General features: G+C 39.3%; 1 protein-coding gene across 2 annotated transcripts in view; it reads right to left on the bottom strand.

The window, feature by feature from the left end:
* Positions 1 to 14,248, bottom strand: part of LOC118207983 (SLIT-ROBO Rho GTPase-activating protein 3-like) — a 78,567-nt gene that overhangs the window by 30,922 nt on the left and 33,397 nt on the right. For both annotated transcript variants that reach the window (XM_035382216.1, XM_035382219.1), the window contains exons 3-4: positions 10,833 to 11,028; positions 3,255 to 3,417 (exon numbers count right to left, since the gene is read on the bottom strand). In XM_035382216.1, the coding sequence (XP_035238107.1) occupies positions 3,255 to 3,417; positions 10,833 to 11,028 (359 nt within the window). The remainder of the gene's footprint in view (positions 1 to 3,254; positions 3,418 to 10,832; positions 11,029 to 14,248) is intronic.

The following is a 14,248-nucleotide window of genomic DNA, read 5'->3' as shown; positions in this document are numbered from 1 at the left end:
ATCCATGGCATTTGACACCATGCAATCCCAACCCATGAAAAAAGTAAATTAAATAAAAAATCCTAGAGAGGGACAATTGGTCATTCAGTATTCCAGTGCTATTCACAAAGGACATGAACGGTAAATTGGTGGCAGTCAGTACACATACAATCTCTATGGTTCACTGACTGCATAATCACTTTCAGTCCACCTCCACTTCTCAGGTATAAAGGTTTTCTGCTGGCCAGAAGTTAAATCAAGTCAACACAGTAAATTGCACAGTATTTAACTCTAGCAGAGGTCGAGAGGGATCAAATGTATTATATCAGTTTATTCAACACTGAACATTTTACAGTGAAATTTAAACTTTGTCAGCACTCTTCAATTCTGACAGTTTGGGAGTGTGGTATAACAGACAATGGTTGGACTTCCCTCATCATTTTCTTTTTGAAATGCAGCTGTTGAAAGAAGGAATAAGTTTGGGGTCATAGGTTTTATGTTCACAATGGTCTTCGCTCTATTATGCACAAATCGCTTCTGCGTTTAGCAGTGTGGCTGTGAAAATGTCAAATACATTTATGGTAGAACCTGCAAAATGATATATAGACCATCACTTCTATCTTGATCAGATTAATAACCTCAAATAACCTAGTCATTCTCCTTCATTAGTATCAGTCCTGAAAGTAATTGCAGAGAAGAGGGAGTTAAACATTGCCCTTTCTACCCAGCCTCTGCATTTTTAGAGCAAAATAATCAGCAAATGTTTTGGTGGGATTCAAACAACTTAAGCCACGTACGATTCTTAAATAAAAGTTTTTTTTCTTCACAAACACTCAACACTGACAAGTTCAAACATCCCTGAAAGGTCAATTTTAATAAAGCACAAGCACTTAAATGTAACACTTGCACTTACTTATAATTCAGTGTTATTTCAAAATAATTACTGAGACAATATAATTATCTCATTTCTCTATAATTAAGGTGAACTGGACTCTTGGAAATGACCCACGGGTCAGTTTTTCTCCAGCATATCAGGCCACTATGGACAGTTGGACATTAGATGATTTAGACCAACACAAAGGACAACGACAAAAATAAATAAATACGCGAAATAAAAGCTGGCACTGTTCACTCTGTGCATTTCATTTGAAAAGAAGGACAAAAACAGAGCATAACTGCCAAACAGATGGGAAGAACGAAAGGTCCTCCCATCTGTGGGCTGCTTGTTTTAAAAAAAAAAACTTTCAACATTTTAACAACTTTCTGAAGGTCAGTTATTCTGTGTAGAGCTGCACCTCCCCAGAAGACAAAGGATGCAGTGGTAATAATATTTCTGAGAATTACTAGAGGGAATATTCATATTTATGGTTTGTGTTCTCAGAGGTAGAGGCAGTTAAAAATGTGTCTTTTGTTACCTTGTTCACACCTTTTTTTTTTTAACAGTTTGCATCATTTCATGTATGCTGTTGTTCAACTGCAAACTGGGGCAGAAAACTACCCACTCAATTAAGTAACCAGGTACATACCAGGTACTTTTAGCGTGTTTTTGTGGGGAAAAAAACCCCAGCACGTGTCCCATTGGGCATAACAACCGGTTTATATAACAGCCTTACAAGAACTAGTAAAATACCTTGTGTTTGGTACATCTAACTAAAACTCTTTTGGAGTTCATTATACAATACTTGGGGTTTCTGAGAGAACTTAATTTCAACCTTAAATCAAATGCCTATGTTAAATGACAGGGCAATGTAAGATGAATAGCTAATCTGTCCTTCACAAAATATCAGGTACCCTTTAAATCTCTCTCACACTCTCACTCTCTCATTCTCAATAGATGCCATCACAGTTTTGCAATCTGAAATATTACTACATGTACTTGGAATGAACATGTGAAATTCTTGCCACCATCTCTATGGAATTGGTACTGCTCACCACAAACATAGAGCCATTACAACAATGCCTGCACCACCATAAATGCCATGCTCGCCATTTTGTATCTCTCCCATAGTTTGCTTCGGTACCGTTAGGGTACTACTACCCTACTACTACTAACAGGGTTATCTGAGCTTGCTGTTAATCCCATTGTCAATTCACACTTGCCAGAACATGTGAAGACAGAATGTCTTTATGATACAATTTATCTCAAATGTGTTTGTGTCAATCACCAAACCACAGTCACAATATTGAGGGGACTTGCATACAGGAAATATTTAAACATGCTGGCATAAACATCATGGACCTGGACATAATACTCTAACTGTATATAACGTAACATGTATCATGTACTGGGCAGTGTATAATAATGCATACTAAAATAGCTCTGTTATTCTCTTAGACTAGTCGTAGTACCTCCGAAAGCACTTCTAGTAGTGGTGACATTAATTTACTCAGTTCAAACATCAACTTACAAGGAAAATTACAGTGCATATCCTTAGTTCCACGTGAAAGGGCAAGTCTGCCAATCATGTTTATACCTGAACACCAAGCATTATCTAATAAAAACAAATGAGGGGGTGGGGGAATGGGGTGTGGGGCTCAACGGCATGTTGTAACATTCTGATTTCTCTGTGTCTGAGCAGTGTACCACTATGTCCCTGTTCGTGCTTGATTTAAGGTGTACTGCACTGAGATGTGGGGGAGGACAGTTTAAGGCCGATGAGCAGAGAGAAGCCATTCATAGTGAAACCCAGCCAGGTGAAAACAGCACATAGCCGAGCTTGGCACTCTGTCACCTCTGTAGCGCAATGCCCAGCCAGGTGAAGAAACCACCCAGCCGTGTTTGGTAAACTTCCACAGTCACCCCTGCAGTGCGCTGACAGTGTTGTCACCCTGTAGGAAGGGCACAAGCCCGGGGGGGAAGCATGATAATGTCACCGAGCTTTGTTAAGCAGGTGTTTCATTGCTATAAGCAGGCCAGGACACAGACCTGGAAGCTCTTTCCCTTCCCACTTTCACACCTAACTCAGTAGAAGCATTGCTTCCTCAGCTGAAATCCAGAAAAGTCTGAATTTAGAACTGGTGTCTCATTTTTTTATACACATTTGCGACACTTAAAGGACTACTGAAATGTTCAGACTGTACTTCTACAGCAATTATTTTTGAAAGATGCAAAAAAAAAAAAAAAAAAAAAAAAGATTCCACATTTCCTAATGACATTTTTTCCTAAACATTTCAGAATCTGCCAGCAAGCCCTTGTTTACTCAAATGAACAGTCCCATCCCTAATGAGGAGTAGGACAAGTGGAATAGTTAAATGGTGATTTCCCCAGGCCTGACCTTCTTGAAGAGCCTGATGACATCCTCTCCCACCTGGGAGAGGCGCACGATGACGTTGTTGGTGTAGATGTCGTTGAGCGTGGCGTGGTCCCGGCTCTCGCGCCGCGTCTGGTTCAGCACCAGGTACCAGCAGTTCACCGGGGACAGGAGGTGCTGGTCCTTCCTAAGAGAGGGCAGAGGATAAAAAAAAAAACATATTTTTAGGTCTGAGGTCTTGAACGCTGTTCTGCGTGCCAGGGCCAATAAAGAACCATATTAAATGTTGCTGATTTTTCTCACTTCACAAAACTGAGAGCTTGTTTCCACTCACCCTCCTGCATCTGGAGATACTTTCCAAAGCGACTGAAGAACACAGACATTTCCTGTGCGAAGTTTGACCTTACGACAGCTGCTGAGCAGGGGCATACACCTTCATGGGCACATGACCGAGTGTAATTTCTGAGGAGATCATTTCTTTACGTTACCTGTCTTACTGAAAACATTGCCACTTCTTGGTTTCATAGCTCACAATTCAACAAACAATTGTCCAATAATACCATTCCAGCTCAACTTCCCTAGTTCTCTCTGTACTGAGGATTGATTAAAACCAGACACACGGCTCACTGCTTTTAGCGGTCTACATCTATTACATAACTTTTGGTAAATAGTACCAAATGTGACTTTGCTATCAGCTGAATATAAACAGTGTTCAAGGACCTCTTTCACTTGAAGTGTCTCAGCCAGTCTGTGTCATATCTCCATAGGGGCTAGCTTAAAATGCCAGGTTTAGGGTTCAAGGGGAACACAAAGCATTTAACTGGAACACAAGGGGCTTCCTCGTTTAACCAAGCATAGGAAATTCCAAACATCCCTCTTTAACTATGGCTGACATTGTGTCAGTGCATGGTAGTCATTTACTGACGGTGATTCCCCTCCAATTTTAGACATAGGCTATAGAGACATGTCACAAACCCACACACACACACTCGCATCAAACTACAATGCACAGTACATGCCCCCAGGTCAAACAACCCAGCACCTGACAGACCATGAATGTGGAATAACCTCTTTTTTATCATAACCATAGCCCTGCATAAAGACACAGCAAACACAGATAAGGACAGAAATAATATGGCATTCATTTTTTAGCTGACGTTAATTTAATTTCCATTCCTGACATACGGCTGCATGCAGAAGGTCTATGTAGCCATAGTAACACCTAAATATGCGGCCAACAAATGCTGCGTCGCAGCAAACACATGCTCACCCAAATACACAAGTAACACACAGGAAAATAATGCAATGCATATATCACCAAGGCACATCTTATCAGCAAAAGGAACACAGGATTTCAGATACATCAACACAGGTGACCGTGATATCTAACAGACAGCAAATGCAGGTTAACACTCAATCTTACATAAAACAGACAAGCTCAGTATGTTGACTCCAGCAAACAGGCTGACACAGCAGCTGGAAAACCAGCTGACCTTTGAGGCATCTGTTTTTTTAAATGAGGAAGAAGAAGTGAGATATGCAGAAATGCAAAGATGGTAAAGATACAGATTTGTAAGTGCAGATCTTGTCTTTAACGGGGCATGTTCACATCAAACAGAGAGGGCTTTGCTTGCTGATATGACAGTGTAGACTTCCCATTTGAAAAAAGCACAAGTGAACTGAAAGTCCAATGACCAATCGCATTGTCTTGCGTTTCGGGATGTCTCTACCCTAAAAGTCACTGATTCAAATTCGGTGTGGGCTGCCACAATGGTTTCCACAAACTCATTGAGAGCTGTATAAAGTAAGGAGAAGGCAAGCAAATAAGTCATAAAAGAAACAAAATACTTATGTTTTACTTTCAGCAATCAAATATCACTTTTCAGCCACGCCACAGAACTGCTCTGATCGTCATCTGATAAAGCATTAAGTGAATACAGGCAGCCACAGCATTTAGGCCATAATATCTTACATTAGTACAATTTATGACCAAACTGCCATTGTCGTTAAAATCCTCCCTCACTAATTACTCATTCGCAAGTGTATCTCTCCATAAGTAAAATGCTGAGTAAGCATTGAGCCTTGATCTGGGACGCAAATACCAATAACCATTTGCCAGTCGACAACGGCCTTTAACTCCAATAAGCTCAGCCTTTTTTTGGATCTAAAAGAGGTACTGCAGGGAGTTCATGAGATCAAATACTTTTCCGACTAAAGACTACTGTTCTGGCATCATGATGTTCTAGCCACACTGTACACTGACAATAACCGTGACAGATTTTCCCGAAAAAATGGTAGAAGGATTCTAGGATCAGTAATGAAGCATTCAATCATCCCAATAATTAAAAACATGTAGAATTTAACAGCAGCATAACATTTCTCTTTGACTTGTACATTCATTTTGTTCTGTTAAACTCAATGATTTCATATGCACTTTAAAAACAACATGTGTGATAGATATTTAGATATTTACCTAGATATTTACCAGCTTTCATTTGATTAAGATCCCAAGACACATGAAATCTAAGAGGAAGATACTGTATTTACAGTTCCACAAAATGATAACCATGAACCCACAGCATTCAACTGCAGAAATGGTGAGTGTATCATATGAGCTATTGTTCTGTGCACACAATGGTTCTTTTTCTGATTAGTGTAGATATAGTATAGATATATCCCTTACCAAGTCATTATTGCCGTTTCAATTTCAGGTCTAAAATTCAGGTTACCTACGGTACTACTGTATGACCTATAACATAATACCACCATGCAGGGGTTCAGAAAAAACCTCAGTACTGTACAATTTCCCTTTTGTATTTCAAGGTTTGAGAACATAAATGCAGATATCAAAAATATAACATAATTGGAATTAAATAATCAAAAAAATAATTTCAAAAAATCGCAAAGAACATCAGAACTGCATGATTCTGAGAGGTTTATGTTAAATGTTCTCATGTCCACCTTTTCAAATAGTTCTTATGTTGTGATCAATAACAACATTGTACTATGAACAGAGACAACAAATAACTGCCAATTGATTAATTGATTGGTTGAAAGAATAGGCAAAGGACCCAGAGGGCATTTACTGAAAGAGCAGTCCAGAGCTCGTTCATCAATAACGAGTTTAGGTTCATTTTTCCGCTTTACTCTTGAACTACAACCATCCTACTGTCCCATTAGGCACTTCCGAGGCACATTCACTTTAGCCTAGAATGTACCCATTTCACATTGGCACAGCTGGATATGTACGGAGGCCATTCAGTACAAGCATCTAGCTTAAGGGCACAATAGCAGTGCCCCGTCCTGGGATCTGAACTCAAGACCTTCGAGCTGAAAGCTCAGTTGTTTAACCACTGCTTGGCAGCAGGCCCCCAAGGCAAGTATGGTGGGTCATGTGCAGTAACCTCCGTGTTCAGATCGGATCCTGATCCAGGCAGAATGCAATGGCAGGATAAAAAAATGCACTTTTGTCTCTGGTTGTTCAATGAAAATTCCTGAACTCCAAAGCTTGAACTCCTCAGCAGCTTGTGAAAGTATTCACTTTCAAGCAAGATGCCACTGAAAAAAGCTTAAGATCTTCTCTAGTGGCAAGCTTCACCATATCTGTGAGCCAGTGGGAGATGGAGCTGGTCTCAAAGGGAAAATCAAAGTAGAAGTGAAACGCAGGACTGGCACGTGCTGCCACTATTTCAGGCCCAATGGGCTGAATTACAGTCCTGCTTCTATTTGTTTACATGGTGATCTGTGCCTCTGGGCCCCCTGGCCTGTCCCATAAATTACCCAGACTTTCAGGATGAACGTAGAGGGGAAAATATCCAAAACGGACACCACTCAATACCATATCGGTCATAGTAGGACCACGTTCAGGCTCTGGCTACAGCCGTGGGCCTGGACAAAAGCCCGTCAGCTGCTGCAGAGCAGTAGAGCATCAGCCCTTCTGGATGTTATCAGCCAAAAGGCAGTCCAAATAAGAGCAACTAGCTTGCTGCACACATTTCTTCCCAGACAGCACTGTCCTCCATTCACATTTCATGTCAGCCTAAAACCGTTTAATAACATATCAAAATAGTGCAGCATGTGGCTGAAAATTAGCAGAGGAGAACAGAAAATTATATGCATGCCGTGGCTGCAGATAGGGACTGTACATAGAGGAGCTGCAATTGAAGCCTGTGTCAGGTTCATCAGACTCCAACCCTGATTTGATATTTATTTGAGTATACTTGAAAAACATACATCACCAGTGCTATGTTCATCTATTTGGTCAGCCTGTCAAAGTGGTTAAGAGCAGGAGAATGATTAATAACTAGTGCTGCTGTGATGATGGAGTCATTCCTAAGTATACATCTTAGCAAGCGTAAGGAAAAAAATGTCTTGGGGAAAAAGGCTGTGTCTTTGTATGAGGGAATAGGATGCATCGTAGTGTGCTAGCATAAACCCACATAAATCTTAGTTATTAATATACAGCTGGAATTATTGGACTGAGAAGGCAGAAAAAACAATGGATGATTAAGTAAATTTAAAATGTGCCATCCTCATTTTAATATTTACCACTTTATATAGATGTATAGGTGGCCAGACTAGATCGGCTAAATTATCTAATAACTCTCTTCATACACTATCATAAAAATGTATGAAAAAGTACCTATAAAGGTACAAATGCTTGTAACTGGGGCGCTACCCTAAGGGGTACATAAAAATTATACCCCTAGCCAGCAATATACTTTATTTGTACCTTCTTTGCTTGTAAAATGTACTTATTAGTACCCAAATAGAACACCATTGTACATTCAAGGTATATTTTGCAAATTTGTTCCCTAAAGAACAAAATGCACATTCACTGTGCCTTTATTTCTGTGTGCAATACATTCTTATGTTCTCATAAAAGTGATCTTTAAATAATAAAAGAAACTAATGATTAATTTATAAAACAGATCTACTAAATAGCCCTGAATGTATTATTATGGGCGTGCTGTGGATGGAGAGTGAGCTCCCCTGGCTTGTAAATATGGACTTCTCCACGGCTCAGTCACAATCCGTTTCCAACATTTCAGCTTTTCAGCATAATGACATATGCAAAAAGACAGAGATCCCTCGGTCAACCTCAGAATACAGGGAAAAAAGGGAGATATCTGAACAGAATGTTCCTCTCCTACAAGCATTAAGCAGTCAGACTCTGTCTGCTACCAAGAGATAAAGAGCGGTCTTTAATCCCTTCCTCCTGTCATTAGATCAGGGCCTAATTTAATTCATTAATATAAACAATATCTTATCTCTGAGTCAAGTGCAGTATTTCTCCTGAATTACAAGCACAGATTTCTAAACTAGCATGTTTTATAAGTGTGGATTTGCATTAGCATATTTTCTGTGGTCTGAAAGCAAATCTATGCAGCTTTTGTGAGACTGAAAGGGAAGAAGTATTAGAATCACAAAGCTACTTTATCATTTTTGTTAGTTACACTCCATCATAACAGACACTGCCCTTTATCAGTGTGAGTTATTTATCTTACTGTATATTATACACCTTCAAAAGAACGGCTAATCTGTCAAAACAGAGCGTTATTATATTCAGACCCATTTGGGGACAAAAAGCTTTCCTTTTTGCCATAATTTTGGCTCTACACGACATTGATTTTTTATACACTAGCTGTGGTTTATCAAGTTATCAGTCAGGATTTCAGTAAAAAAAAACTTATTTTGTAATGAGTTGGCAGCAATAAACGTGTAATGCTTTGTTATTAAAAAGCTCCAGATATCTTCCACAGTGTCCTACTACTGAATAGCTGGCAGAACAGAACACTTGCTTTGAGTGTGAACATATTGCGAATCTCAGAGAGATAAGTTAACGTGAACATCGGCTACAATATTTGACATCGCACTTCGAGAAACCATAAGAATGCAATTATTTTCCATTGCTGGGTATCTTAATCTTTAGCTCAGCACACGAATCACATTCATTTTTGTGTTGTCGACGTTTGTTTATCATTGCAAAACTGGCAAAAGAACATTTCACCAGATGTTTTCCATTCAGCGCTCACCTGACTAGTGTCTTTACATGGGTGGATGGATGGATGGATGGAAATGAATTGGACAGAAAATGTGTATTTTACAGTTTACAGTATCTGTAACCAAAAATCATAATGTGGGCAGAATATCTGCTGAGTCCAGCAAACTGAAGCACTGTGACTGGCCAGGTACACTTCCACCCCTAAGATTTATCCCCTGATTGATTGCATGCCGTTGTAGTTCAAGTCATTTAGCAGTCACGGTCCGCTTGATACCACCTATACCACCCTAGTGTCAAGGGCAAATCTGCATGTAAATGCAAACCTTTCTTTAGCAACCCATGGGACCAAGGAACTAGTGGGAACAAGGAACTGTATTCAACACAGTATCAGAGCCATCCAAATAGAATCAGCATAGAAGGCTCTTCAGAAAGTATTTAAGCATTTGCAAGCAGCCATTTTAAAGAGATGTGATGTGTATAGTTAGTAATAAAGTAATGAACACATGACTATTTCCATGGAATAATATTTTTTAGTCATTATCCTTTTCCAGAAAATGCCAATTTTAATCTTAAACTCAAGCTCGAATCAGAATGCTATAATTTAAAACAATAGTATGAACTCTTTTACTTTCATTAGATTACATGTCCATCAGATGAGCACATTCAAAATTTAAATAACCTTTTCATTCACAGACAAAAAATAATTTAATAAAACAACCACAAAGACATTAATGAAATTAACAATTTTTTAAACGACTGCAACATAGGGCGAGAGGAAATCCATGTATAACATATATTATAATGATTACATATATTAAATAGTTCAGCAGCATAAAAAGCCTATGTAGCCAGCACCCAGCTCAAAGTCTTAGACAAGCATTTTCCAAAAGGGGACTGCTATACCTACTGTGCCCATCAGAAAAAAAGAAGCAAGGAAAGAAATGAGGGTACCCTCAAACAGGAAGCAGAAACTAGTAAGACATACAGACAAATTAAGTCTGTCAGTTTTGTCAGAAGTGTTAATGAATTAAATGCCCTTTTTCCTAAATGCACAGCTATGACAGCAAAGGACAATGTGGAGGGCCAAATCTAGGACAGTAAATCATCATTCAGACCTTGCAGGAAAATAATGATACTACGGTGTTGTAAAAATATTGCGAGGACATTTCCCCCACGATTACTGGACATTGCCTTTACAGATGTTGCTAAAATGCCAAGGCCCCTTTAAACAGGGATAATAATAAAACATAAATCCTATCTGTAAGTTCAATTCCTTCAGATGGGTTTCAGAAAATGAAAAATGGAACCATCCATACTGCACAAATAACTCAGAGGAGGAATGTTGAGAAGAGATTAAAAAACTGCTCTTCTGACAAGACAGCTGCAATTGCATTAACCTTGAGTAATAATGCACAGAAGATACAAACAAACCTAAAAGAACCAGACACACACATGCATGCACATGCTCACAAGCATACACACCCACACGCACACGCACACGCACACAGAACAGCAAAGCTGACCGTGTGTTGAGTGCTAGGTTAGTTTTCCTTCATTTAAATGTTTTTATTTATTTAGCCTTTTCCCCGTTTCCTTACCTGAACTGCTGGTGCTCCCGGGAGCTGCGGATCTTTGAGGAGAAGCGCTCGGCCAGCTTCTCCAGGCTGCGCGAGTACTCCAGCTCGATCTCGGCCTTGCGCCGGAAGAACTCCTGCAGGTCTTGCAGCAGCTGCAGGCGTGACTCGGACTGCTGCTCCAGGCATTTAAACTGCTCCACCAGCTGGTTCCGGATCTCTGGCAATCAAAGGCACACAGATAAGAGGGCTTACAAAAAGTGCTACATACACAATGCATGCAGCAGGAAGCACAACGTGCAACCCTAGAATTTTTATGTTTTGTAGTACTTTACTTTGTACCCCTGATCATGTATGAAAAACTAATTTCTTCATAAATGGGTTGAACTGTATTTAAAATATAATGTAAAACACCATCAAAAGTCTGATTCAGGAAGTTTGGTGCAGATACAGCATCCAGCGAAACATACTGCACACAAACATATTCACCCAAAAATTGTTTGGGTGCACTGACTGGTTAGCATGTAGGCTAATTGGTCTCTCGCTATTGTGTGTCTTGCAAGAAAAATAAGATTTGCCCAATATGAGAAGGACTACTTGAGTCAGACTCAGCACACAGGCAACCACCCATTCACTACTAAAATTAGAACAACTGCACATTTTCATCAGAGATGGAAATCATGACAAGCAGGCTAGGCTGCTAACATTACCAAGAAAAATGGCTTTCAATCCACTATGACAGAATGAACAAATTCCTCTGCACTGAGCTTTGCATTCTTGACTTATCACTCCACAATATGGAACTGCATTATCTTTAATTTGCGTCCATTTAATCTGGGACAGAAATGCGCCCCAAAGATGCGAAATGACATTACCACCAACAGAAAACAGCTGAGCTGCCAAAATTTAGTAGATAACAATCTGCAAGAAAGCTTATAGGTGGAAATAACTGATATTTAAATAATTCTATCAGCACTCATGCTCAGAATATATCCAGTTGGTTCAGAAAGATTAGCAATAATTTGAATTAAATCTTGATGGTCAGTAAGGCAATCAATACTTAGAGTAGCCTATATTTTACTATAGCTTCCACTGATCTGATAACATATAGGCTAATAAAACCATAGCAGATAAAGATCCATTACCACTAGGCCTGCTGCTGCAGGCAAAAGTAATTCAATATAGAACAACCCTTAGCATGCTATTTTTCCAGCTATGGCATCTGATTATCGGAGTAGTCAAATCTTATTAGCACCAAGAATCTGCTTCTTCAGAACTAATGTAAAAAAATAAAATCCCAGTACAGAGCATTCCACAACCTACTAACTTTTTTATTTGGATTATTGGCTTGCAGAAATGTAGGCTCACTATCAAAATCTTAGTCATTAAGAAACCTTGAAATGTGAATATATGTTAACAACTATTAATATATTCTTTTTTCTAGAAAATGAGTAACATTCCAATCAGACATTCCGTGTATGCCATGGAAATAAGGAACATACCATCTCCAAATGGCTTGAAGTGCATTTCGCCTGATCTGAAATTTACAGTTTCACTTTTGCTTCCTCCCCCAAAGAATGACATTGAAGTTCTCTCAGCATATGAGAACAAGGAGTTGGAAAATAAATACTGTTTGTTATTGCAGTCACCTTCCAATTCGTGCTTAACTCTGTCTACAGTTTCAGCAAACAGAGAAGCAGCTCCTCACATAAGAGGCACACAATCATGTGCTCAAATGTCAGACAGCAGGGTATGCCTTGAGCGCACTTGTCAAGGACCCAAGGACAAGCCCCTTTAAAGGAACCATACACTTCCCCCTTTCTGGGAAATGCCAAACCCCGTCCACAAAAAGAAAACTGCCCACCCATTACAATAAAACACATAAATCAATTCAGCAATACAGGTTAACAGTGGAAATACCATTACATATTTAATATTTCAGATGTACTCCCCTCCTCAGTGTGCATGCTGTGACTGACTAGAACAATCTGCCAATCAAGAATACTAAAAAGTGATTAAAGATGATTAAATCCTCTCTAAATTCAAAGCAGGACTGAGAGCATCCAGGGAGCAGTTATGAAAACATATTTTGCATAATTTTATGATTTTCATGAATCATGCATTCTTCTACATCAAATTCCCAGCATCTGGAACAATTTGCAACATATGACAGAAAGCTCAGTAACATATCCAGTCAGTAACTCAGTAGTCAAACCATTCACAAAAAGGGTGGAGAATTCACAAATCCTAAACAAAGTTCTGGCCTCCTAGTTTACATGAGTTCTCACTACATTGCTACAATGTATTACATGTTATTACATTTAAGATGTGTTGGATGAGCATAATATGTTCAATAGGCTTATACTGACTGAATGAGTCTTTGTGCAGAATTACAAAGCTGCTAAATTGCAGCAATGCATAAGCTGTGTAAGTGGTATATTTTGGACCACTCAGAAGCTCAGTCTTATGTGATGTCCATGACTGGTGTGCACTAAATCAGTGTGATAAGACCACTGTGGAACCATAACATTCCCACTTCTTCCACATGAAAAGGGCTTCCATATCCCCCAGGAATATGGAACTATGCCTGCCGTTTTTAAATCATGTCCCTGAGACCAAGACCATCCCAGCTTCCCAGGAGTGTTACAAATGATCTGCCCTACAACAAAGCCCTACTTTTCCACAAAAAGCCATTCTTTTCCATCTTTATTTTATACCTCAACAAGTATTCAGTGGAAATACAGAGGGCACAGAACCACTCTGCATCATGCCCGTCAAATACACACTCCTTCACATGAATGTCAGCCAGAAGATCTCTTAGGAAGATTCATAAAAATTGACAAAAAAGGTCAGCCTGTGGAGGCGTTTGCTCTGAGAAACCTTAAGAAATCATTTCAATCATTTAGAAATACTTTGCATTCTTGAAATAGCAAGTTCTCTGTGGCTAACTTTTTTGAAATTCTGTGGTTACTTTCATCCCCAGAGAGCCAAAAAATCCTGTGAATTCTTGTCTGAAAGTTGCAGTTATGGCCATGTGTGTGTGTGTGTTTGTTTTTTCTTTTCAGGTGGATGTGAGACTTTAAATTGGTTGAGATCAGGAGAATTAGATTCAACTTCCCAACCCCCCACTAAGAGGACAGATAAAATTTTGATTTCATAATTCATCAAGTTGTTTGCTTTTACTGTACGCATGGCAACCATCACAGAGGTAGACATATGTAAATAAACTTAAAACAGCAAACACTATAGCTGTCCAATACTGTATGTACTTGCATTATTAGCACAGGAGTGGCTGCAAGGTTAACAATTTAACAAGGAAAATAGTAGTAGCATGGTTGACTAGGCCAAAAGTTCAACCTGACATTTAGAAGCCACCATACTTTTTTTCATAATTTAATCAATTGAGAAAGTGCGGGTGGGCAAGCTTTCCATCTCCTTAA

Source organism: Anguilla anguilla, chromosome 11 (genome assembly GCF_013347855.1).
Source record: "Anguilla anguilla isolate fAngAng1 chromosome 11, fAngAng1.pri, whole genome shotgun sequence".
Lineage (NCBI taxonomy): Eukaryota > Metazoa > Chordata > Actinopteri > Anguilliformes > Anguillidae > Anguilla > Anguilla anguilla.
This window is presented reverse-complemented; position numbering and strand designations above follow the sequence as displayed.